This window comes from Cuculus canorus, chromosome 17 (genome assembly GCF_017976375.1).
Source record: "Cuculus canorus isolate bCucCan1 chromosome 17, bCucCan1.pri, whole genome shotgun sequence".
Classification (NCBI taxonomy): Eukaryota; Metazoa; Chordata; class Aves; order Cuculiformes; family Cuculidae; genus Cuculus; species Cuculus canorus.
Genome location: NC_071417.1, coordinates 12939859 through 12962769, shown reverse-complemented (window position 1 = coordinate 12962769; position 22911 = coordinate 12939859). Strand labels below are relative to the sequence as shown.

The following is a 22911-nucleotide window of genomic DNA, read 5'->3' as shown; positions in this document are numbered from 1 at the left end:
TCAATAATAACAGTATTTACTTCATAAAGATGTGGTTTTATTTTCTTTCAACGAAGTGTAGATCTTACAGAACAGCAAACTTCAAAACGGCCTAAGTCTCCACTGTGTCAGTGAAGCAGCAACGTAAGCACAGAGCAGCAAATCCAAAACTACGGATGCCAGAGGAGGCCGTAGACACAGGGGATACAGAAACATGGGGAGCATAAATCATAAAGTGATGTATGTACGCACTGAGTGTTGGCAGTCTGATCGAGGGTTGCAAAACATGCCCAGAGATCAGTAAGCATTTACCTACACGGGATCCGTGCATCAGGAATGGGCCGTAAGCCCTCTGCAGTTAGACTAGTGTTCCTATAGCTTCATGAATTTCCATGGCATTCTGCGACTGCAGATCTCCTGTCTTTCCTCACAGGATGATGCTGGCAGCCATGGCTTTGGATAACACTTTGGAATGTAGATTCGAAGTCAGTCTACTGCTTATTGGTGATGTATTTGCAGAGAAAATCACACAGGTACTTTATGTCCAAGAGCAGAAAACTGGTAACATGTCACACCATGCCTTGCCTCCTGACCAAAGCCAAACCACCAGAAGCAGCTTTAAGATATTAAATGTTATTCTGCTCCAACCATCAGCAACAGAATCTGATAGGAATTGCTCAAACTTCAGAATTAAAAAAAAGTTCCCTGTCCTTTACACAAAAAAATCAGCCAAATTAACAAGTGGCATGAGTGATTTCACACTTTCTTGATACTTCAGTGGCCTCTAAGTATCAAAGTCCCTGTACATTGTTTTTTCCATCTTTCAGACACTAGTAGTTAAGACAGGCTTTCAGAGAAAAACTAAAAACTTCCCTGGAATACCGAATTTTACTATCCTTGTGTAAAATTTAAGTGTAAAATTAATATTCAAAGTGTTAGGTTTCTGCTACGCTGGCCAGTAACACATAAGTGACAGAAGCTGTGAATGTTTCACGTTCAGAGAGCCAACAACTTGCAACGAGTATGAGCAATGAGACAATTTTCTTATTTCAATCACACAACCCAGTCCTCCCCCAGGCTGAAGAGGTAGTTGTTCTTTCTGGTATTCCTAAAAAAAGAGTGAACAGAATTAGAACGAGCTCATCCCATTCTAGACGTCTAGCCAATTCTCCTGACGCAGTTCACTAATGACTTCTTAGAGAAAGAAAACTACCAAGAGAGCAAATACATTTGCTTTGCTTAAGCTAAAAAGAGCATGGAACACTTAGAGATGATTTTCAGGTATAAAAATCCTAATGAAACATAGCCAATGCTTCAAACCATTTGCTGGCATGAAGAGGAAAGCTCCAAACCCTCCTACTCCTCACAGACAGAACTATGCTGGCAAAAGCCCTGCTGGAGATGAATCTTCATGAACACTCACCTTTTGCCGGAAGGATTTCTCAAGCAGTGCTTTAAGCTTTTGAATACAATAATAATTCTTGCAAATTTAAGCTATTCCTGTATTACACAGGTTTGCCAGTCCTCAAATTGTAGGACGAAATGTTTTGCTGTGATGATGGTGAGGCCCTGGCCCAGGTTGCCCAGAGAAGTGGTGGCTGCCCCATCTTCAAGGCCAGGTTGGATGGGGCTTGGGGCAACTTGATCCAGCAGAAGGCACCCTCTGCCCATGGCAAGGGGGTTGGAACTGGATGGGCTTATTTAAGGTCCCTTCCAGCCTCAAACCATTCCATGATTCTATGGTTTCTTCACAAACTCTAAGGAGTTTGCAGTAGTTTTAGTTGTTGAGTCACTACAGCCAACATTTAGAGGGGGGAATGGTGAGGTACACATATTGAAAAAATCCATCTTTTATTACACCATCATTTCACTGCTGAAAACAAGGATTCCATAGCCATTTTTCAAAACGCTTGTCTGTGGCAGTACACATAACGATGGTATAGAGTACACACTGTAAGAATAAGGTCATCTAAGGCAAAATACAAGCGTGTAACCGGCTGTAAAACACAGCGTCTGTCTGGAGAGCTGAAGAACATCATCTTTTTGCAGTACAAAATTACTGGAGTGAGATACGTAACGGTTTAAAGAAATGACCAGTACTGGGAAAGCTGGCCATGACAACAACAGGGCCTCGCTGCAAGCAAGCGCTAGTAGCACAGCGAAGTACTGATGCTACATGAACTCCACGCACCCTGGCTCGGTACCATATATACACTACAGCTGCTGCCAAAGAATTAAACCGTATAAAGCTAATCACAGCCTGGATTCTGTACTGCTTTGTTTTTTAATTAAGCAAAGAACACCAAGATTCTTAAGGTACCTAAAAACACGTGTCATGAGAATGTCATAGTCAGCTATGATTTTCATTGCAATTTGTTCTTCTGGGACATCACAAAGGCTGATTTTAAGTAGTGCAATAGTGATCCAAGCTAGCCCCAGAATTTCCATTTCTAAACCTCTCTTCATGAAGCAGAAAGGATTTCAATTTCCCAGCAGCCACAGGAATTCAAAGGAGCAGAAGAAGAAAAAAAAACAAATCACTTCAGATATATATTTTTATAAAAAATTCAAAAAAAAATTGAAATCTAGAGACAGTATTTAGAAACAAGACAGTCTGGACTTGTAGAAACTACGTAGCTTTAACACCAAGGCAAGACGCTGCCATCAAATGGCTTTAGCAGGTTCTGTTTTCCTTGTGTTCAGATCAATTCATGAGTTGAGTACAAGGGAAGACTTCCTTTAGGGTTGAAAGGGTAATTTAGTTTCTATGGTCCATTAATTCCTTGGCTTCTTTCCCCAGTCTGCTCATTAGTGTGAAGCGCAGTGATGAGTTTCAGAACATGGGAGCTGAAACAGCATCTACAAAATTCCTTCACACAATGACTGCAAAACATTTATCAGAATTAGCATAGCTTTGAAATTTTTTGACCTAGAATTCATGCCCGTAGCCTGTATCAAGAACCATATTTACCTTAAAAAAAGTGATATGAAGTCAGTTAATGACATTATTCACGGCTGCTCATGGTTATTCGCCAGCATTAAGCTAACAGCCTCCAAACAGACAAACTAGTTTTACTTGGCTGAATTACTAACAGATGGAGAAGATACATTACCCTCAATCACAAGGTTAAACAGATAATTATGAAAAAAAAGGGCAAGTCTTGGATATTATCTGATCCTATTAATGTTGCAATGGAAAGAGTAACACACAGCTGAGTTTAGGAATAAGGAGAATTATGTAGGTCACTTGAAGAAACACATTCCTCTATGATTTCTTTCCTTCTAGAAGCACAGGCTGCAGCCTTTGAGCTGAAGAAACCAAGTCGGGCACCACATAAGCCATAAGCCTGTGTGTAAGTCCCAGGCTCCCCAAGTTACTACTCTGTCATAGCATAAGCTTGGTTTAAACACTAACAGGAATTCATTCTTTCTTCGGAGGGCAGGATGAAAAAAAGGCTTATATTTAGTTCTCTCAGCTTATTTAAGGCAACTCTGTACTGCACCTTTGTTTTCTCTATCTGTAAGACACAATTAAGAGTCAAACTTTCTCATACAGAAGTAAGTGGGCAGGGTTAAAAAAAAAAAAAGGATAAACACATCAAAGCGTTAGGAGTAGTAAGGGAAACACTTAGGATTACCCCTCATGTACTCCCACCCTGTACCTCAGGATAGGGTTGTTCATTTACTTTATTAAACCCAGAGTAAAAACTGACAGAAACCTGAGGAATGGGTAATTTTTCTGCCAGTGTCTACATTCAACCTTAATATTTACAGTAGATTCTGAGCAGAGGAACAGAAAAATTTAAATAAAAACATATATATATGTTTAAAAGAGAGTTGAGTTCAGCCACTTCCTGGGATTTGGCTGCCTTCACCGACAACACTTGACAAGAGAATGTAAACTTCCCGAATTCCTGCAACCCAAGGCGACTATGCTAGAGCTTCCTGTGAGACACTCCATTCCGAGGCTGCAAAGCCCACCACCCCGTGGGTTCTGTTCCCTGCAGCCGGACAGAACCACAACTGCTCCTTCGCGGCAGGCCAGTTTTCTACAGCAACTCCTCTTGACAGAGCGGGTACAAAATTCTAGCAACAAATACCCCTTGCCAGATTCCATCTTGAACGGAGCCAACCAGCTCCGGCTGCTGAGTACGGTGATATTTCACAGCACTGGCTTCTACACGGGGCAAGCTAATAAACCTCTCAAGCGCGAGCTACAGAAGGCTGGAGTGTACTGGAAAGTAAGAGAATAAAGTCCACGTTAGTTTTGCCTGCCTATATTGGCTTTCCAGTTTGCAGCTTAACAACCACAAGCAAATTATCACACGGATGATGCTAGCAAGCGTTCGGCTGCGGCCGAAGGTGGCCAAATTGCCGACTCTTGGGGAGGTCAGTCCTGTCTCACCGTTTTCTTCCGCTGCTTCAGCTGCTTGTTCCTGTATCACTTCAGAGTTCCAAGAGAAGGTGGCTGCTGTGTTTTAACTGAGTAGGCTAGCGCAGGGGGATTTTGAGAAATGATAAAATAACACTAGAGTGCACCTGCTTCTGAGGATGCACATATAAAACATGAGCTCTGTAGTAGAGTAATTTATTTCCTTGGGAAAGACTCAGTCTACCTGCATTCCTTTCTTAGTCTGAACTAACAGACTGAACAATTCCTGTTGTCATATATGTTGGTAGCTAGAAAGAGGGGTTATTAATTCACACTCAGGATTGCTGAGGTCCCTTCCAAGTGGGAAGCTCAAACGTGAATTAGGCAGCTTACGTACTCGTTTAAAGTCTTTAGAACGCACTGCACAACCATATCCCAAACACAGCCAACACCTACTGCAGGAATCAGTCCAAAAAAGTTGCTCAATTCAAAATGGGAGATTTCAGTTCCACACTCGGATCAGAAAGCTGCACCATCGCTGGCAGGCTGCTCGGCGGGGAGAAGAATCCCTTTGAAGCTGCTCATGAGTTTGGAATGTACAAATGAAGACTGTATCCTAATTCAGCCAGACAAGGAAGTACGGACATAACTTTAAACAACCATGTGGTTACAATAGCTTCAGTGGAATGCAATATTCTGGAATTATGTGCTGCTCAAGTGCTTTTTCAAGAAGAACTTGAAGTAATCAAGCTGCAGATGAAGGAGTCGGAGTGCTATTAAAGCCAGCATGCACCATACACAACAGTTTTTACACCATGTCGTAACTGAAACATTCAAATGCATTTCTCATCTCTGTGTTTACCCTCATTCAGAACACGCTGCATTTTTGCCTTCCACAATACAGATGTATAGTGAGAAATTCACTCAAACCCATGTTTCCGGACCATTACCCTCATTACTTTATTTCACTTTTCATTACTTGTTAGAAGTCAAACCTATATTAACGTTTTATTTGGAAGTAAATCAGTTGACAGAAAAATGTCTAAATGGTGTTTCAGCATTCCTGTCCTCTATCATTTATTTTTTTAGGACAGGTTTTGAGGTTTTTTTTTTTTCTGTATTTGGGTTTTGTTTGTTTTAAATACATAAGGTATAGGGTATGCTAGTGCAGTAGGTCCACCAACACATATAAGCGTAATTTAATTCTTCAAACATACCTATAGTAGGTTTTATAAGCAATCCCAGTGGAACAGTTCACACACAAAATTAACTAGCAGCAAAGTGTTTGCCACATCTTGATCATTACGCAATAGCATTTGGCTTAGGAAATTTAAATTACTTCTAACTGCTGTTATTTAGGTTTTAATAGAAAAATTTCTGTAGAAAAAAAAGTATTCATTTAGTCAACTACAAAACAGAAGAGCAGCTCTGTGTATGCATTTCAGTTTTTCACTAAAAATACTTCAAAATTATTTTCCTTACAATAAAAATTTAGTTATAAAGAACAGCGGCAACACATTATCTATAGACACGTACAGGAGGTAATGTGTGTGCATACACTGTAATGGTCCTACTAGCAGAGTCCAAGCAACTGCAGGCATTGTATTTTTGTACCATTTTTACAGTTTATTTCAGTATAAGGGGCCTCTAAACTAATAAACAAAGCAAAAAACCCAGAGGTTGTTAAAAAGTTAATCACATCCAGGTGTGTCATCTCTACTAAGGCAGAACTTTAATACGATCTGCTCGGTGCCATTCTCTGGTACATGGATGGGGATGTGTAGTAGCTAGAAAAGCCATTATCCTAGGAAATCCCTTCTTCTCCATTGCCGATATGGATAAAAGCTGCTCGGGTAGGGTCAGCTTTGCACGGTCAGCAAAAAAGAAAGTGCGAGCGGCTCTCCACTCCCCGTTCTCCAGGGAAGGCTGAATAGTAGGCTATTAGGTAGTCAGATACATTATTTTACAGCTTGCAAAGCCCTTGGGTAATAAAGAATGAGCACAACTGCCCCAGGCAGCTTTACAGGAAATCATGTGAAACAATGACAGATGCTCCAGAATCGTTCCAAAACAAAGCCAGCCGGGAAGCGTGGTGTGTGCGCGCAGGGGTTCGCTCCCGGACTGCCATCACGAGCACGCTGACAGAAACCACGCGCAGAAACAGTACATTTTGAGATTATACGCACATATGCGCACACAACCATACGAATGCAAAGTGCAATAACTCTGTTAGTAACTAAAAATGTTAACAAATATGAGTTTCTATTGCCATTCTCCAAAGTAGCTGGAAAAGCCTTTCTTGTGGAACAGCAAATGCCCGACTGTGAAAGAAAGCTAACAAGATCAAGGGACAAAATTAAAGCTTCCACCAAAAACTCTCCAAAAAAGTTTACACGCTTTTTAAGAAAACACTCAAGCATTTAAAACACTCAACCTCCCAAACTCTCAGTTGGATTTAATACTCATTACTCACTTCTGAACACAGGACTGGGGTCACCAACTCACTTTGGAGCTACATTTTAAAAGCAATTGGTTGCTGTAAGACAGAAAAGGCACCGAGCAGGATCTTTGGAAACAAATAATTCCCAGCTCCAGCTGAAATAAAGAGGCAGTAGGTGCCTAAACATGCCTGAAAGCCCTGCAAGCAGCTACCTGCACATTAAACCACATGGATGCTATTAACTGCCCCCAAAACAAGTTTCTCAAGATTTTTAACTACAATGAAAAATCACCTTACAGAGTCAGGAACAGCAGAAGCGAGACGAGTCCTACACAGTTCAGTTGGCAACGTGCTTGCTAGAGGTAGAAAAACACTCGCTGTATTTTACAGTGCCTTCTGACCGGTCAGTAACCGATGCTGACTTGCTTTGACCTTCTCCTTGGTTTGTGTGTAACCAACCACATCTTTGTCCTGCTTAATAGATGTTTACATTTCCAGAGCGCTTTCTGCTACAAACTGTGTTAATCTATTTGGTTTAATATTATAGAAAAATTCATTTGTCTACCTTTTTATAGAGACCTTTGTAAAAAGTAATAATATATAAAGCTTAACAGTAAAATCACATCAATAAAGTCAGTGGAGTACTTTTCAAAACAAAGTAGTGGAATTCGAGTAAAGCGTGCATCTGCAAAGTCTACAGACAGGTGAAATTACTGTACCACTGCCAACTGCAGAAGCATCTGAAGAATTTCATTTGTGACTCTAATTTTAGTAGTATTTATAAAAAATCACTTATTTTAAATAGAATTTGGTCCGGATTATTTCTTCAAATTACAGACTTTGTCATTTAAAGAGTAATGCTCAACCCTCTTAGAAGAACTCTGAATTTTCATTTCTGGAGTCATCAGCACAGAAACAACATGGATCTTTTGGAGCGAGCCCAGAGGAGGCCATGGAGATGATCCAAGGCCTGGAGCACCTCCCGCACGAGGACAGGCTGGGAGAGATGGGGCTGGTCAGCCTGGAGGAGAGAAGGCTGCGGGGAGACTTTATAGCGACCTTCCAGTACTGAAAGGGGCTCCAGGAAAGCTGGGGAGGAGCTCTGGATCAGGGAGCACAGGGATAGGACGAAGGGGAACGGTTTTCAGCTGAAAGAGGAGAGGTTGAAAAGCGATCTTGGGAAGAAATGTTTTGCTGTGAGGGTGGGGAGGCCCTGGCCCAGGTTGCCCAGAGCAGTGGTGGCTGCCCCATCCCTGGAGGGGTTCCAGGCCAGGTTGGATGGGGCTTGGAGCCCCTGAGCCAGTGGGAGGCGTCCCTGCCCGTGGCAGGGGTGGCACTGGATGGGCTTTGAGGTCCATTCAAACCCAAGCAACTCCATGATTCTATGAAATTTCTAAAGCATGAAACAATTGTACCTCAAAGCCTTCTGAGAAACAACACAGGGAAGGAGGAACAATGCCCCCCTGGTTCCAAAGGCGGTGGAAGCCAAGTATTTTCTCTTTAATCTCTTGAGCTGTGCATCAAGGAAATTGTATGCTCAGCTTTATTAAAGCAGTCCAGAGCAAAACAGGGAGCAGGGAAAAAAAGCACATCTCCAAGTGGCAGACAGGTCAAATGAGCACATACGCAATATAAAGCACACTGTCAGAAAGCAGAAAGGCATTCCGCCAGTCTCGAATAAAGCAAGGCTATTTTTAATTTTCTGTTGATTGCACTGTACCAGAAATAGATTGTAAAGTAGGCACGGGGTTTTGGTGAAGAGTTTATTGGTCCATCTGTTCTCCAGGAGAGTCAAGATTTTTCTGTAATACCACATAAATGGCAAAGCTGCTGTATATGAAGCTGTTCTTAAAAATAAATATATAATCAAAAGAAGCTTTAAAAAAAATATGCAATAAACCAGACTCAGTCTAGTCACAAAACGGTGTTTTACAGCTCTCAACTTGAACAAGACAGAAGGTTGGATGAGGCTTTGAGCAGCCTGATCCATTAGAAGGTGTCCCTGCCCGTGGCAGGGGGGTGGAATTGGATGGGCGTTAAGGTCCCTTCCAACTCAAACCCTTCCATGATGCTATGAAAACCTGCTTTAATTGCCAGATCTTTGTTACTATGCTATATTGTAAAAAGACTGACTAGTTTAGTTTACAACCCACAGTAAATCCTCTCCACTTACACCACTCATTCAACTTTGGAACATCAAGTAGATATTTCTTTTTATACTCTTGAACTAATCATTTACATGCAAAATGAATCTTCAAAGATCAAATGCCACATAAAAGATGAGACTGCAACTGAAAATACCTTTGTATGTGTGACGTGACTGTGAGCATTCACCTTTATGCACGAATATTGGCCTTAAGAATATGATATACAACAGAACATCCAGCTGTACTATATGTTTCATTACATATTAAGACAACATTCACTATAATAGAGAGATTCAGTATTAATGTTCTCCCTTGTAAATAAAATCACAATGCGATGCACAGGGTGGGGGAATGGATCATTAAACCCACTGGCTGGTAGGATTTCTCAATCACTGTTGGAGAATATTTAATTCCTTCTTTTAGCCTAGCTTCTCCTATGGTAACTTCCATTAACAAGGTATTTATTTCTCTATCGATTTTTATGATTAATGCAATAAAGGTCCTGTAGGTTTGGATTAAGCTATGAACCAGGTCTGCCCAGTAGTTTCTACACTGCCCAAGCAAACGTTAATGAGTTCTTTTAGTTCTCTCATTTATACTAACACTACAGCTACTTAAGTACCTCTCCTGAGATCACTTGGCTGCCTTTGATTTCTTCACAGCACGGTCTTTGACTTAACTTTGCATTTAAAAGAAATGTCACAAAATAATTAAGGCTAAATAACGAGAATTAGAAGAGGAATAAAAGCAGGGTAACAAATTCTGCTACCAGTACAATACTGAAAAAAAATTTAAATCCCTAGAACTCAAGGGAAGGAACTACAGTAAAGCTTCTCAAGAGCCAGTGACTAGATCAGGATAAAAAAACCACACAGATAAACACACAGAAAAGGGCGAGGGGAGGGGGTGGAAAATGCTTTCTTAAGGATTCCGGCTTTGAATAAGGTATTACCCACAGGAAAGCAGTTTTTGAATCTATAGTAAACATTTCTACAGGGATAGGTTTCCTCAGAAATAACAAAGATCCCAAACCAACCCACAGCAATGGTCAGAATTTGGAAAGGGACACAGAACAAAAGATACCACCGCAACAGCCCAGAAAACCATGAAGCACTCATATAAAACCAGAATTCTGAACCTCCTCAATCCAAAGGAATGGCAGTAGGAACAAGAAATGCACAAGGAGGGAACAAGAAAGGTAAGGAACATCAAATGGCTTCCAAAGACAGACAAGCCAGATACAAAAGGAGTTCTCATTGTAAGGGACATGAAGGGAACATGGAGAGAGGAAACGTGTACTAAAATAGAAAGGATTGAGACAAAGAAGAATATTGATAGTTATATTCTCCTTTTCATAGGGGAAGTAGAAGGCCTAACACTACAGCAACGAAGGAAAACAGTAAAACAACCCCCCCAGACTTTTTTCCACCCGTTGCCTAGATGAGCTATGGTATTAATTACCAACAAGTATTTGTGCATGCTGAAATTCTGTGTGGGTTCAAACTCAATTAAACTCACAAAAGAAAAATTCATCAACAGTTGTTAAACGCAAAAATATGTCAAGCTGTGTTGCCAAAACCAGCAGGATGCTGACCAAGTGTACAGAGAAACCACTGTATTCCTGGCGTGACCTTACAGTCGTCCCATAGCTGCTCCACTTTTGACCACTGCTGGAGAGAATTTTTACTTTAAGGGATATTTCAGAAGAGTATCTGGGTATACTTCCTTTAAGGAATGAGATGCATATAATAGCAGACAGCTTGTAACGCAGCATCCAGAGCGACTATACCCACTGCTCTTTGTCTTACTTGGTTAAATGCTGCATCTGTCTCATGGCTGCATCCAAAGCAGACAGGATCTGAAATTCTTCAGGCAACATTTCCGCTTCTTCCTCAATTAAATCTTTTTCTAGGAATTGTGCGGGACAGTAAATAATTTCACTGTATGTTCCTGTGCTAGGCAACTGTTCTTCAAAACACCAGATCGTAAATGTGGTTCAAGCAACACTCTGAATGCACACAAGACATGTTTCTACAGAATCTGAAGACCAGTAAAAAGATAATTCTGTACATTAGACATCCAGTTTCTTAAATTAGACTGTTGGATCCCTCAACAAGGGAAAAAAAGAAGACATTTTAATGTTCTTCCTTTAGATCTTCTCCATCAGCTTTCCAGTCTACAGATGGAAATTATATAATTAAACGTACTGATATCATCATCCAAAAAAACATCGCAGTTCCCCATGTCTTTTACAGCTGGTAACACGAAGAAATTAAAAAGAGATGAGATCCCTCAAAGAAATGTTTGCAGCTCGCTTTCCTCAAAGACAACAGAAAATACCCTTCTCTGGTGGGAAATTGAATCTATCCCTGCTTCACCACCTTGTAATTCTAAGATTCTTCTTCTGCTATGGCTGCAGCCCGAGTGCCCAGCAGGATTAGTCTCTTACTCTCCCATGTTGTCATCAATCATGAGACTGTATTTTGGAAGTCCCTGAAGATTCATACCTACAAGGTGGTGGCTCCCACTTCTCATGGAATACCTCCCTCCAGGGGGAAATCCTAAAAGAAAAATTGTCACCGTGATATTCAAACTGATTAAAAAAAAATGAAGGGAGGGTAGTTCTCCATGAAGTTTCAATTTTCCCAAGTATTCTGGTATCTGACAATACAGCGCTGACCTTAAAGGCTCCAGTCGTTACAGAATATGCCTTAAGAAAACCGCTTTTCAGTCCAAATTTGAACTGGTTAGAAGAGATCCAGAGAACTTGAATAGCAAGACAAGAAGAAAAAGTGAAGCAAAAAGGGGAAAGTCTACTCATGTAGGAAGAAAATGTCTTGAAAATCATGCAGAGAAGAGATTCAGATTGACATTCGTAAATCCAGTGATGCATAAGGAACGGATGGGTTTTATGTTACAGATCACCAAGGATCAAAAGGCATTGGTAGACAAGTGACTTGCAAGCAGTGTTGTGCTTCGCCTACAGCTCCCTGGAGAGATGAACTCTGAAACCCTGGCCAAAACACAGATCAAAGCAATTCTACATAAACATCGATCGCAGTACCTTTTTCCTCTGTAAACTCTTTGTAACAGACATAAGCTAGTCCAAAAGTAGGACTTTATATCCTGAAGAACAATATCCACATCCAAGCATTACACTGGCAAATCTTCAGAGGTATCGTCGTAACAAAGCAGTGTGGACCAGACATTTTACCACAAAGGCAAGCGTGACCTGATCCCTGGCGGCAAGGACAAACCGTGATGTCAGCAGATGGCAGCATGAGGCACGTTATTGGTAAAGGGGATTAGTCTGGCAATAGCCCTTTGCTGGGCACCTGGAAAAAAAGCTCTACTCCTTAGTAATTAACCAGTCCCAGATTTATCATCAGGGTAAATTAGAGAGAGAAAAAGCACAGTCTGACTTATTATAGGTATTTTTTACGTTTATTGATTTTTGAGAAAGAAAATTTAAGACAAATGTCATGTCTGTGTGACTGGTCGTGTGAAGAGAAGCCTGCCCGTATCGTAAGCCAGCAGCAAGAGAGCCATACACGCAGATTTATCTCACCTGAAGTTAATCTCGGTGCCAAACACAAGTGCCTCCAGGCTCCTTTTTAAAATTTTATCCAGCATTTGCTTACTTGTCCAGGATTTCTCAACTTCCTAAGTGCACACTCAGAACATATGAAGTCACTTCTCTCAAACTAAGAGCCCTTGAAAGTCACCCAGTGTTCATGATCGAGCAATGAGCTGCTCCACACGTGCTCCTTGCCCTGACTCAGGCTTAGACCACAGGTAACGTGTCTGAAATCGAGACTAAAGGAACAAGATGTGCTGTACGACTCTGAGCAGGAGGGCAGGAGGCTTCTGCCCGAGGTTTTGCCCTCAAAGGGCAAAATTTCTCCACAATTCACCCCAAAATGTCAGCATGAGGGAGGCACGCAGGCACCGCTCACGTATCAGTTGCCGGAGCCTCTGGCTCCCCACCTGGCCTGCCCCATTCTACTCAAAGAAAAAGCTACGCTTCTCCAATGGGAAATTTTTCAAAGACTAGAAGCACAAGGCCAGTCACCAGGCGATGCTCCTGGCAACACCGCACTCAGAGAAAGCACCCGAGAATAACAAACAGTGGCTTCTTAACGCACTGTACCCAAACCCTATCCCGTTTCTACCATCAAACGTTAACGGCTCCAAATGCTGCTCCTCCCATTCTAGACAGGTTCAAAAATTCATCTTCCTGAGCTCAGAACAGAGTTCAGTTGTGGTGATTATGTAGGAGAATACATAGAACCCTCAGAAGCAAGGAGACAGGACAAAGGTGGGAAGGAACCACTCTAAAACCCCAGCCAGCATTACTTCTATACTTCTAGCAAAGGGCTGGAGCCACACTTTAGAACTAACTTCGTTTTACATAGTCTCCAAGTGAACTGAAGCCAACAGAGTTCATTAACAATTATATATTTTAAGATGTAACTGATCTGTAATTACTGTACATCAGCAACTGGTCCCCTGCAATGCTAATTTTAGTCATGAAAAGGATGGCCTACAGCTCACCAGTCCATAATTAGAAGGAAGAATATAGGTTTAATTGCATTACCAGTCCTACACAGCAGAATTGGTTTATACAGCCTTGTTTAGATGATATACAACATACCATGTTCATTCAAGATCCCCGTCTTCTAAACTAGCAGCAAATTAATACCAAAATACAAGCTACTTTAGAAGAGTATTATCCCGAATCTGAAAATTTAATAAGCCCAAACAATAAATGCCTCCAAAAGACTAATTCCTGTTTCTCTTCAACTTCACAAATTATTCCAGCCATTAAAAATAAGCATTTCCGTAACTTTATTGATATGTCAGAGAGTAGTCAGTTTATAGCACATCATCTAATGGTTTAAACAAGCACCCTGATTGCACAACGTCTGTTGCGTAAGGATGACAATATTTTGCAATATTTTATAATCCTTGCTCTCCAGGCTCCCAGGATGCTCAGAACCCTGGGCTGGCGTCCTGCCTGCTACAGCTCACATTCAGGAGGGCTCACTAAAGATCCACATAACCAAACCAGATTCAGAGGAAGACAAAGGCTAGTAAAGAAAGATGCAGGGGGAGGAAGGGAGAAAAGAGTCTGAAACGGTGATTTCAGCCCGGAAAAATGAACAAGATCACAAAAATGGCATTAATGCTTGAAAGTGTGGTAGCAGACAGATTAACCAAAAATGAAAGGGTTCCATACTGGCTCAAGAGGAAAAAAACCAATCAATCAAACACACTGCAGTATGATTCCATTTTAGTTCCGAGTCCCCAGAAAATAAGGGTTAGCAAAAAATGTTGAAGTGAACACAAGCTTCAGAAAACAGACTTTCATAAAAACTAATGTAGACAACTCTGTTGTGAAACATGGCTGTATTTCAAGATTAAGAGGTTTTTTTAAGAGGTAAAAAAGTGTCAGAAAAAGAAATTAAAAAGACGCTAATGTTGACTGAAGTTATTCAACAGAACTGTTTCCATCCAAAGTTTTCCTTCCAATTTTTGGAGAGAGATTGAAAAATTTTTTTGATTTAGGCACCAATTTTATTTGGCAATAAGAGGAAGTGTATTTACTTCTGAACTGGACTGAAAACAAGCCCTGCAGTGCCAGTGTTTTTGCAGGAGACTGCATGCTGCTTACAAGGATTTTAAAGACATTTAAGTACAAAATCCAGCTTGATTTTCAGAAATTCCAAAAAGCTGATACCTCTTGCTTGAGGAGGTTCCTGCAGTACAGTAAGCAGAGCTGGAACTACAATTATAGTCACAACAGATTTAAGTATTCAGAGCTAAGGCCCTCTAAATATCTACAAAAGCCTTTAAGTCAATTCATTACTGATACAGTAAGTGACAACACTTGTGTTTGGCAGACAGTGCAACTGGGAGTCCTGACAAATCTAATTAACAGCACATCAGGGGCACTTAGTTTATCCTTTATATACAGTGCCAATAGTGAGGGTATAATGAGAAAAGGGGACATTAGTGGGACTTTGCTAATTGGTCACCAAGTCTTGATTAAGCCAGGCTTCATATATAAGTATTGAAGTTCAAGTGTCTGACTCAAGCGTGCACAAAACCACTCCATACTAACACTTCTAAACTACATAAATAAAAATAAGGCACAAAAAGCACGCAAACAGAAACATGCAAATAATTTTCTTGAGCTACTCGCCATTTGTACAGCCCTAGTCCAAGACCTCAATCGCTTAAGTTACTACCTTCCAACAATATTACGAATGTGTGAAAAATCATGTGCTAGCTCAACTACGTTAAATAATGCAAATATTCGGAACATATGTAGACATTCTGGTAACCCTATGTATATAAATATTTGTACATACAATAAATGTTGCCAATATGTAATAACTACATGAGAACGTTTTATAAAATCCAGAAGTTAAAGATGACAAGAGCAGTGACGTCTGCACTGTTCCAAGTGCACAGAGGTACCGTAGCTTTCTAGACACCCTTCCTATCTTTCAGGCTTCTCACTTAAGAACAAAAAAGAAACCAGCTCTACTTCTGAATATTTCACTGATGACGCTTTTTGCTCTTAAAGCTAAAAACCAGATTTCTGGAAAGGGGGATGTGACCCATCGGTGATTTAAGCTACAAAAAGCAACAGTTCTTTTCCACGTGTTCTTTACATTATAGCAAAATAAAACCAGCTTAACAACTTACAGTAAATTGCTCAGACAGTTCAAAAGAAACCGATTCTTTCCAGTTTCCTACTACACTCCAAGAAACCAATCACTAATATGATTAGCAAAGACTTTTGTGTAAGACAGTCAATTTTTTTCAGCAGAAGATGTTTAACATTGATGGTGGTGCTTTCCAAACCCCAAAATCACATACAAAACCTGGGAAGTGATTCCGAACAGAGTCTGAGGATGAATTTCCACCACAGCAGAAGGCGCTATCAAGGCCTTGTATCAAACAAATTCCATAACTATAAACACAAAGACCTTTAGGAAGCTGTGCAGATAAATAAGCAAGTTTGCCATTCTCCAGCAGCAGCGTGGAAACACGTTTTAGACACGCACTGCTGTAGAACAGACCACAAAACAGGAAGAATTATTCAGTAACGCATGTTATTAGACACAAAAAAGGATACTCGGGAAAGCAAACACACAAGTTCTGCTCTAAATTTCCTGTCAAAAGCATCTGTTTCACACAGTAAACAAAAACTGGCAAAGGAATCTGTCTATGAGTCCCATCCAACATCCCCTAACTCCTGGAAAGGCCAGGAAAGCTCCTCTCGCCCGGCGTTCCCGACACTGCCTCAGAAGGGCCTATTGTCCGTGCACTAACTGGGTCACGGCCACTGCCATGCTCCACTTCATCCCTGACTCCATTCTAAACTCCTGGGCTTCCCTGCCCTTCCCCTGCAAAGCCATTCAGAAAAATCACAGGCCCCAATGAATGGACTCCCCCTGAAAGCCAGCGGTGCAAGTTTTAACTCCTTCCCTCTTCATATGGAATTAACACAAATCACTTCATTTGTGTAAAGATAGCTTTTTGCGCTAGACTGAGAAACAAAGCTTAAAAGACTAAATAAAAAGTGTCTGGACAGATGAGTCTCGGAAGCCTCCTGCTCCTTGCTGTCCACAAGTCAGCTTCCACAGTCTTTACAACCATCTTTCAGTAAGATTAATTAACTACGGTGACGTATTTATAGCAGGAAAACTAATAACCTGAAACAAGACAAATCCCATCTTAAATCAGGCCACAATTATTATTGCTGAATAAAGTCTTTTAAAATTACATCCATACATAGGATCTATGCTGACAAGAACTTAATAAAACCCTAAACAAATCAAAACCAAACATTATCTTCTTCAAATCAAAAGCCCGCCCTTCAACCCTGGCATTCTCTATAAAAATGTCAGTTTTATATAGAGAAAAGCTTCAAATACATTGACGTTCAACACAAATTCACTTTTTTGTAATGCATTCCAAAACAGACGTATTTATGTGCGCACTGTACATACATTTACATGTGTAATTACCCCCTCAGATCACCTCGCGGCAGAAGTGACTCAGAGTCACACGCATGTAAACAAGACACCAGATCTACTAATCTGCCACAACTGTAAAGTAACAGCACCTTCCACGCCAGACACTGTGTACTGCATCAGATGCTTCAGTTCTTAAATTGTTACCCCCCAGGAATAAACGTGAGACTTGCAAATATATTTAATCTGAACACTAAAGCTATTAAAGTTGATAAAACAAATGGCTTTTGCTGAGAGGAGTTGTGTCCCTTTCCCAGAAGGTGGAAAAGTCACCATTTCTTACGTCACTTTAGGGAATTAACCTTCCAGAAAATTAAACTAGATCTTGGTGTGATCAGAAAGGCAGCAGAAAAAACACGAAGGAGGAAGATGGTGATGTCCAGCTAGGAGAGAGAGAAAGGTGCGGGGAAAAAAATGGACCTTTTAATGGCTTCTTGCCATTAAATCAATGTGAAACCAAAAGGTTACACACACACACACACAGCATAAGTCTACTACTACAGAGAATAAATAGCAAAATAGAGAGCCACCTCCATGCTAAGTTAATGCTGCCTGGTTTTAGAAAAGAGACAAATCCATGTTTAATTACTGCATTATATCTTAAAACCAACCACTGTTTGGAAGCACCTAGTTAACACAGTCTGTAGCAGAAGGAAGCCAACCTTTTCCAGCATTTCACCATGACAGAGGTTGGACATCCCTGTAGTACAACAACACAGCAAGACAGAAATTAGAGGGAAAAGGTGTATATGATCTACGGAGTGGTTTCCACGTGCACGTACAGCTGACATCAGACACACCGTTGTGACTGCAGCTACGCTGGATGAAGAAGTTGCCACCCCACTTCACCTCCACTTGCTCATTACCTTCAAATCTTCCAGCATAACCGCATGTTTAGTCACTTCCTAACCCAGTTCTGTCAAAATGATTCCCGTTAAAAAAAAAATAAAAATCTGTGTTTCAGCTTAACTCAGATTATTTTTGACAGAACTTGTTTAGCGGATGACTATAAATGCAAGTACCAGAAGATCTGAGAACACTGCAACCTTTAGCGCTAGGACAGGAATCGCAGTGAGCGTGCAGAGACAGACAGCCCTTTTCCCTGGTTATCCTGCTGCAAGAGAAGCACGTTAATCAAACAGAGGTCTGATCTGTCAGCCACCCGATCACTGACAGCTGCATATCAAGGCTGGCATCTTTAAAGAAAATAAACATATAAATCTATATGCTACTTACTTTACTGCCTAAAATGTCATGCTGGAGTTAACTGTCCAGAAATTCAAACCATTTGTTATAATTGACTGGAATTCCGTTGTGTAATGCAAGAAACAGGCAGATGCTATTCAAAAAATATAAAAAATGTGGTATTTCTGTAGAGTTAAGGGATAAATACCAACTTTGCCTTCTTATCTTACATTATCATAACAAGACCTGAAAAATTACTTAATAACTTTCTATGCATTACTCACATGAACAAATAGTGCCTGTGGTTTTACTTGTTATTGGTAAAAGAAATGGAAAAACAACCATCAAAAGCAGCATCAAATTACCATCATGTACTACACCACACTGACAGGAGCAGTACTCGCTCTATAGATCACCCTACCTTTTATTGACAGGCTTCTCATCCTTGTCGTAGGGTCTGACGAACCACTTGCCGATTCTTACAAAGTTTTTATCCATCAAGCACCTAGAAAACAATTACAGCAACAATTACTAGTTGCATCTCGAGGTGTAATTAAAAGCAGTCTTTGAAGACAGCAAATCGAAGGGATTAAGCAGCTGAATTTCCATCATATTGAAATCGGCTTTGTAGCTATTGTGTTCAATGTTCCTTTGCCACTGTCTGTTTTCCCACACCAGTCACAGGGAATCACTGCCCAGTCTCATGATGCTGTCACCGATGCTGATCCCCACACGTGCATTCTCCCCTCATCTCTGGCAGTCTTTTCTGTTTCATGCTAATCTCTTCGCTGAACGACCCATCATCCTATTTTTCAAACTCCTCTTCTTGAACAAAGACAATGCAAAGTGTCGATTCTTTTCTATACAGGGTTCCTCTCAGACTTCGTGATAAAGAATAGGCGCTCCTGCATTTGTGGCGTGTAAATGGCAGAGTGTAGTATGTGAATGACAGCGAATTGTGTTAACCAAATGTTAACAATGGACCGTGTTTCCTTCACATGATCCACAGCATGATTGCAGGTGCTGGAACTCACATAACCACCTTTTCCTCTCTCAGAAAACCTCACTCTCCCCAACACACTCCCACACCACATTTAAAGCAGTAAACTGTCTATTCTCTGCGGCCCCTTTAGAAATGCACAATGTCTTTACAGAACCTGTACATTCTGTGGCTTTAAGAAAAAAGTGAGGATGCCAAGTGCTCAATAACCTGTTTGAGGGGACAGATTAAAGAGTGCTTGATGCCTTTCTAAGTCCACCTGCCCAGCTCAATCACACCAGCAATTTATGCTTCATACATCAAACATGCAACTGAAAATACTGCTCAAGAGTTCACAGAGATTTGTTACGAAGGAAGATTTTTTAGTAAGGTAAATATGTTTCAAAAGCTCTGAACAACTGGGGGTTTTTTGTTGCCTGTGGTTTATTTACAATTAGGAGCAATACGTGAGCTTTCCCTATAGATTCCACATCTAATCAGTGTTTCTTTTAGATGGAAGAACTACACCTCTCCGTTCCTCACAGTGTTGCAATAGTTTATTTCTATAGCAGTTCCTAGAGGTTAGACAAAACAAAACAAAAGCAGAAAATTAGACATCAGAGGAAACCTTCCGGGAAAATATATTCTGCAAGGATTAGAAAAGCATGGATCTACAGATCAAAAGCAGACCTAGAAGATAATAGGAAACGGACAACATAGATACTCATATGCTCCGAATCCTTCTGTATGAATTTGGCAGAGTTTTCCCAAGTTAAAGCTAGGCTGAAGAAAGTTCTAACAGCACTTTCTCAACTAAAGCAAAAGAATTCAGCTCAGCTGAATATAGCAATTGTTTAAACTGAACACGGAAGCTAAACCAGCAGAGACCTAAAGAAGCTGCTCTTGTTTTGGTGAGGGGAAAAAAAGATGCTTCAACAACTAATTCCCTAGGAAATATTTGCTATCGGAGAAAGTCCATCAGCGCCAGCGTACTTTACACAAACAAAAGGAAGTCTGTGAAGCTTACATCAGATCCCTAAAGAAAATAATCTGTACTAGCAAAAACTATACTAACCTCTCCCCCACAACACACCCTTCAATGCCCCATCACCGTGTCTTTAACTGGCTCAGACTAACACTGCTTCCCCAGAAAAAAGGTCTTCGTGCATAGACTTGGCCTTAAAAACCAGCCAGCCCTCACATGCTGAACTAAATCACAGGTTACTTAAGGTATAACAACATATGAAATGGGAAACCTGATTACAGGAGCATGGATCTCAGAGACTCGGCTGAGTGAACAGTTAACGGCAGTAAGGCTTTATTTTTGCTGTGTAAGCCCTCAGTGGCGTCCGGTGGTCAACAGCGAGCTGGAACAATGAACTTGCTAAGAACGCTTCCTCAACCCACCGAGGAGCAGGATCGCACAGCCCGTCAGGCACACAGCAAGGGTGTGGTAAGACACTCAGAATCCCATCTCTGAGGGCAAGAGGCCAGGCCAGGAGCCAGATCAGCCTACAGCAACGTGAAACGAGGTTTCCAGTACCCACCGATGTGTGCCAGCCAGATGCATTTCAAAGATAATTCCTGCAAGCGAGACAGCTCTGAAGAATTGTCCATCACAGCTGGACAGAACTATTCCAGTAACCTCCCAAATATTTTCAGTTAAGTTATTATTTAAAAAAATAATTAAAACTTTACTTCACAAGCTTAAAAAAGTCCGAGGAATAAAAATATCCACCAGGAGTCACACCAAGAATCCCACTGATTCAGGACCCTAGGTTAACACACACACGTAAAATTAATTTTCACTTATACACTGCAAAGCTACAGAAGAACTAGAATCACAGCATCACTCAGTTGGAACTTCTATTCACTCTAAGCACTCTATTACTTATGTAAAAATCCCCTAAAAAGACTAATTATGTAGAAGATAGGAAACACAACAACCAGTTCTGTCCCCACGTACACGCGGAGGTGGCCAGTCAATCTCCACTGGCAAGCAGGTATGGACAGGGAACGAACAGCTACTCACTGAAACACCACCTCAGGACAAACCTCATTTCTAGTAAATCTGTGTTAAAGCACAGAGGATACTAAAAGAGACAAAAGTATTTCTTATTAGCTTATTTTCTGAAAGAAGAAATAGTCAAGACTACATTCTGCACAATTACCGTATAGGAGAGGTGCATTGTGCTTTGTTGTTGCTCTTATACATTCAGAAAAAGGGGGAATAACCCCTACTGATACTTAATTCTGAGAGATCTCCAAATTTGTAAATAGAACTGAAATATCATACAGGAAGATGATGGTGACCTGAAGAACTGCAGTAACAAAGGAGGAATAAAATGCAACAATCTGAGATGCCAGGTCATACCCTGAAGGCCTAAATAACAAGAAAATCTCCTGTCAGCTTAAGAGCTGATAGCTGGATTAAGAAGAAAAAGCCACGAGTATATTAACTAATCACAGAATAACTTTGTACCAAAGTCACATGTGTATGTATGTGTGTCTGCGTATACACATGATGAAGGCCAAAGAAAGCAACCCCAGGATGCAACATGCCTGTTAGAGCCAGGAATTGTTCAACTTTGCTCCCAGTACTGTGCACAAATTAAGCCAAATTGTAAGATGCATGTAACTGGGATGACTGGAAGTGCAGGGTTAAGATCTCTTAAGGTTATCTGTTAAGATACTTCAGATCCAATGATTCTCTCTAAGCACATTCTCACTAAGCACTTCAAGAAGGTGAAAACTTCTTTGTTTTTTTTGCTTTTGCAACAGCTCCCCAGCAAGAATGCAAGCAGCAATATTCAGCACCACTATTCTTTGCATGAGTATTTAAACAGTCTGCACAGAGTTTTATGATACATTACCAGAGTCAATGACTTAAAAGATCCATCTCTATCCTGCGTTTGTTGCACTAAAGTTCTACCTCTAGAAAAAAAATATTGGTTTAAGACCAATAACTCACAAATAATCTGTAAGTGTCTTGCATTATTTTAAATACCAAAATGAAATATATGAGTGCAATAGAGTTTTTCTTACCTTTCCAGAAGATTATGAATTGCTTTGAAGAGCAAGGTCCTGCACTCATAGGAAAGTCCATTCTCCCACAGTCCTTCTTCTACCACTGCAGAAACAAAAAGTCAACAGGATCAGAATAGGGAAATGCAAACGTTTACAAAACACATAACCCCAACAGCTAAAGTTTTCAACAGTAGCATGTTTCACAACTGTTACAACTGTTACCTAAATTGCCAGAGTAGCTTTAATCTCTAGTTGCTGAAGACATCGATTTGAATTAAAAAAAACAAAACCAACCACAAAAACATAAACGCAAACACATTAGTTCATAGTTTCCAATATTAAAGCGAGGGGTGAGGAATTAGCAATCACTCTTCACCTTGACTGCTAAGAGACCCTTTAAAACTTAACCGCAGATGAAGACAATCAAGAAACAAAGTGAATCATTAAAGGTGTAAAATCAATTTACATAACTTAAACATTAAACAACCATCCTGAGCCTCTCACTGTTGAACTCCTCTGAAATTCCTCCAGGATTCCGATTTAAACTATAGCAGTTTAAGCGATATACAGCAAATATATGGAATACGCAGCAGTTTTCAATTCCAACATGAAAACTGTAAATTCTGTACCGAATTGCAGAGACTTTAGAAAGTTAAAAAATAATAAATCTATTAATCTCTCCCAATGGAGTGCAGCTGGAATTGGCCACCTGATAGAGCATCGGAAGGATATGC

The 22911-nt window shown here is 40.6% G+C and overlaps 1 protein-coding gene across 1 annotated transcript in view; it reads right to left on the bottom strand.

Annotated features, from left to right (window-relative positions):
* The window catches only part of MED13L (mediator complex subunit 13L), a 162068-nt gene that overhangs the window by 66516 nt on the left and 72641 nt on the right, over positions 1-22911 (bottom strand). The window contains exons 3-4 of the mRNA XM_054082327.1: positions 22196-22280; positions 18593-18676 (exon numbers count right to left, since the gene is read on the bottom strand). Of these exons, the coding sequence (XP_053938302.1) occupies positions 18593-18676; positions 22196-22280 (169 nt within the window). The remainder of the gene's footprint in view (positions 1-18592; positions 18677-22195; positions 22281-22911) is intronic.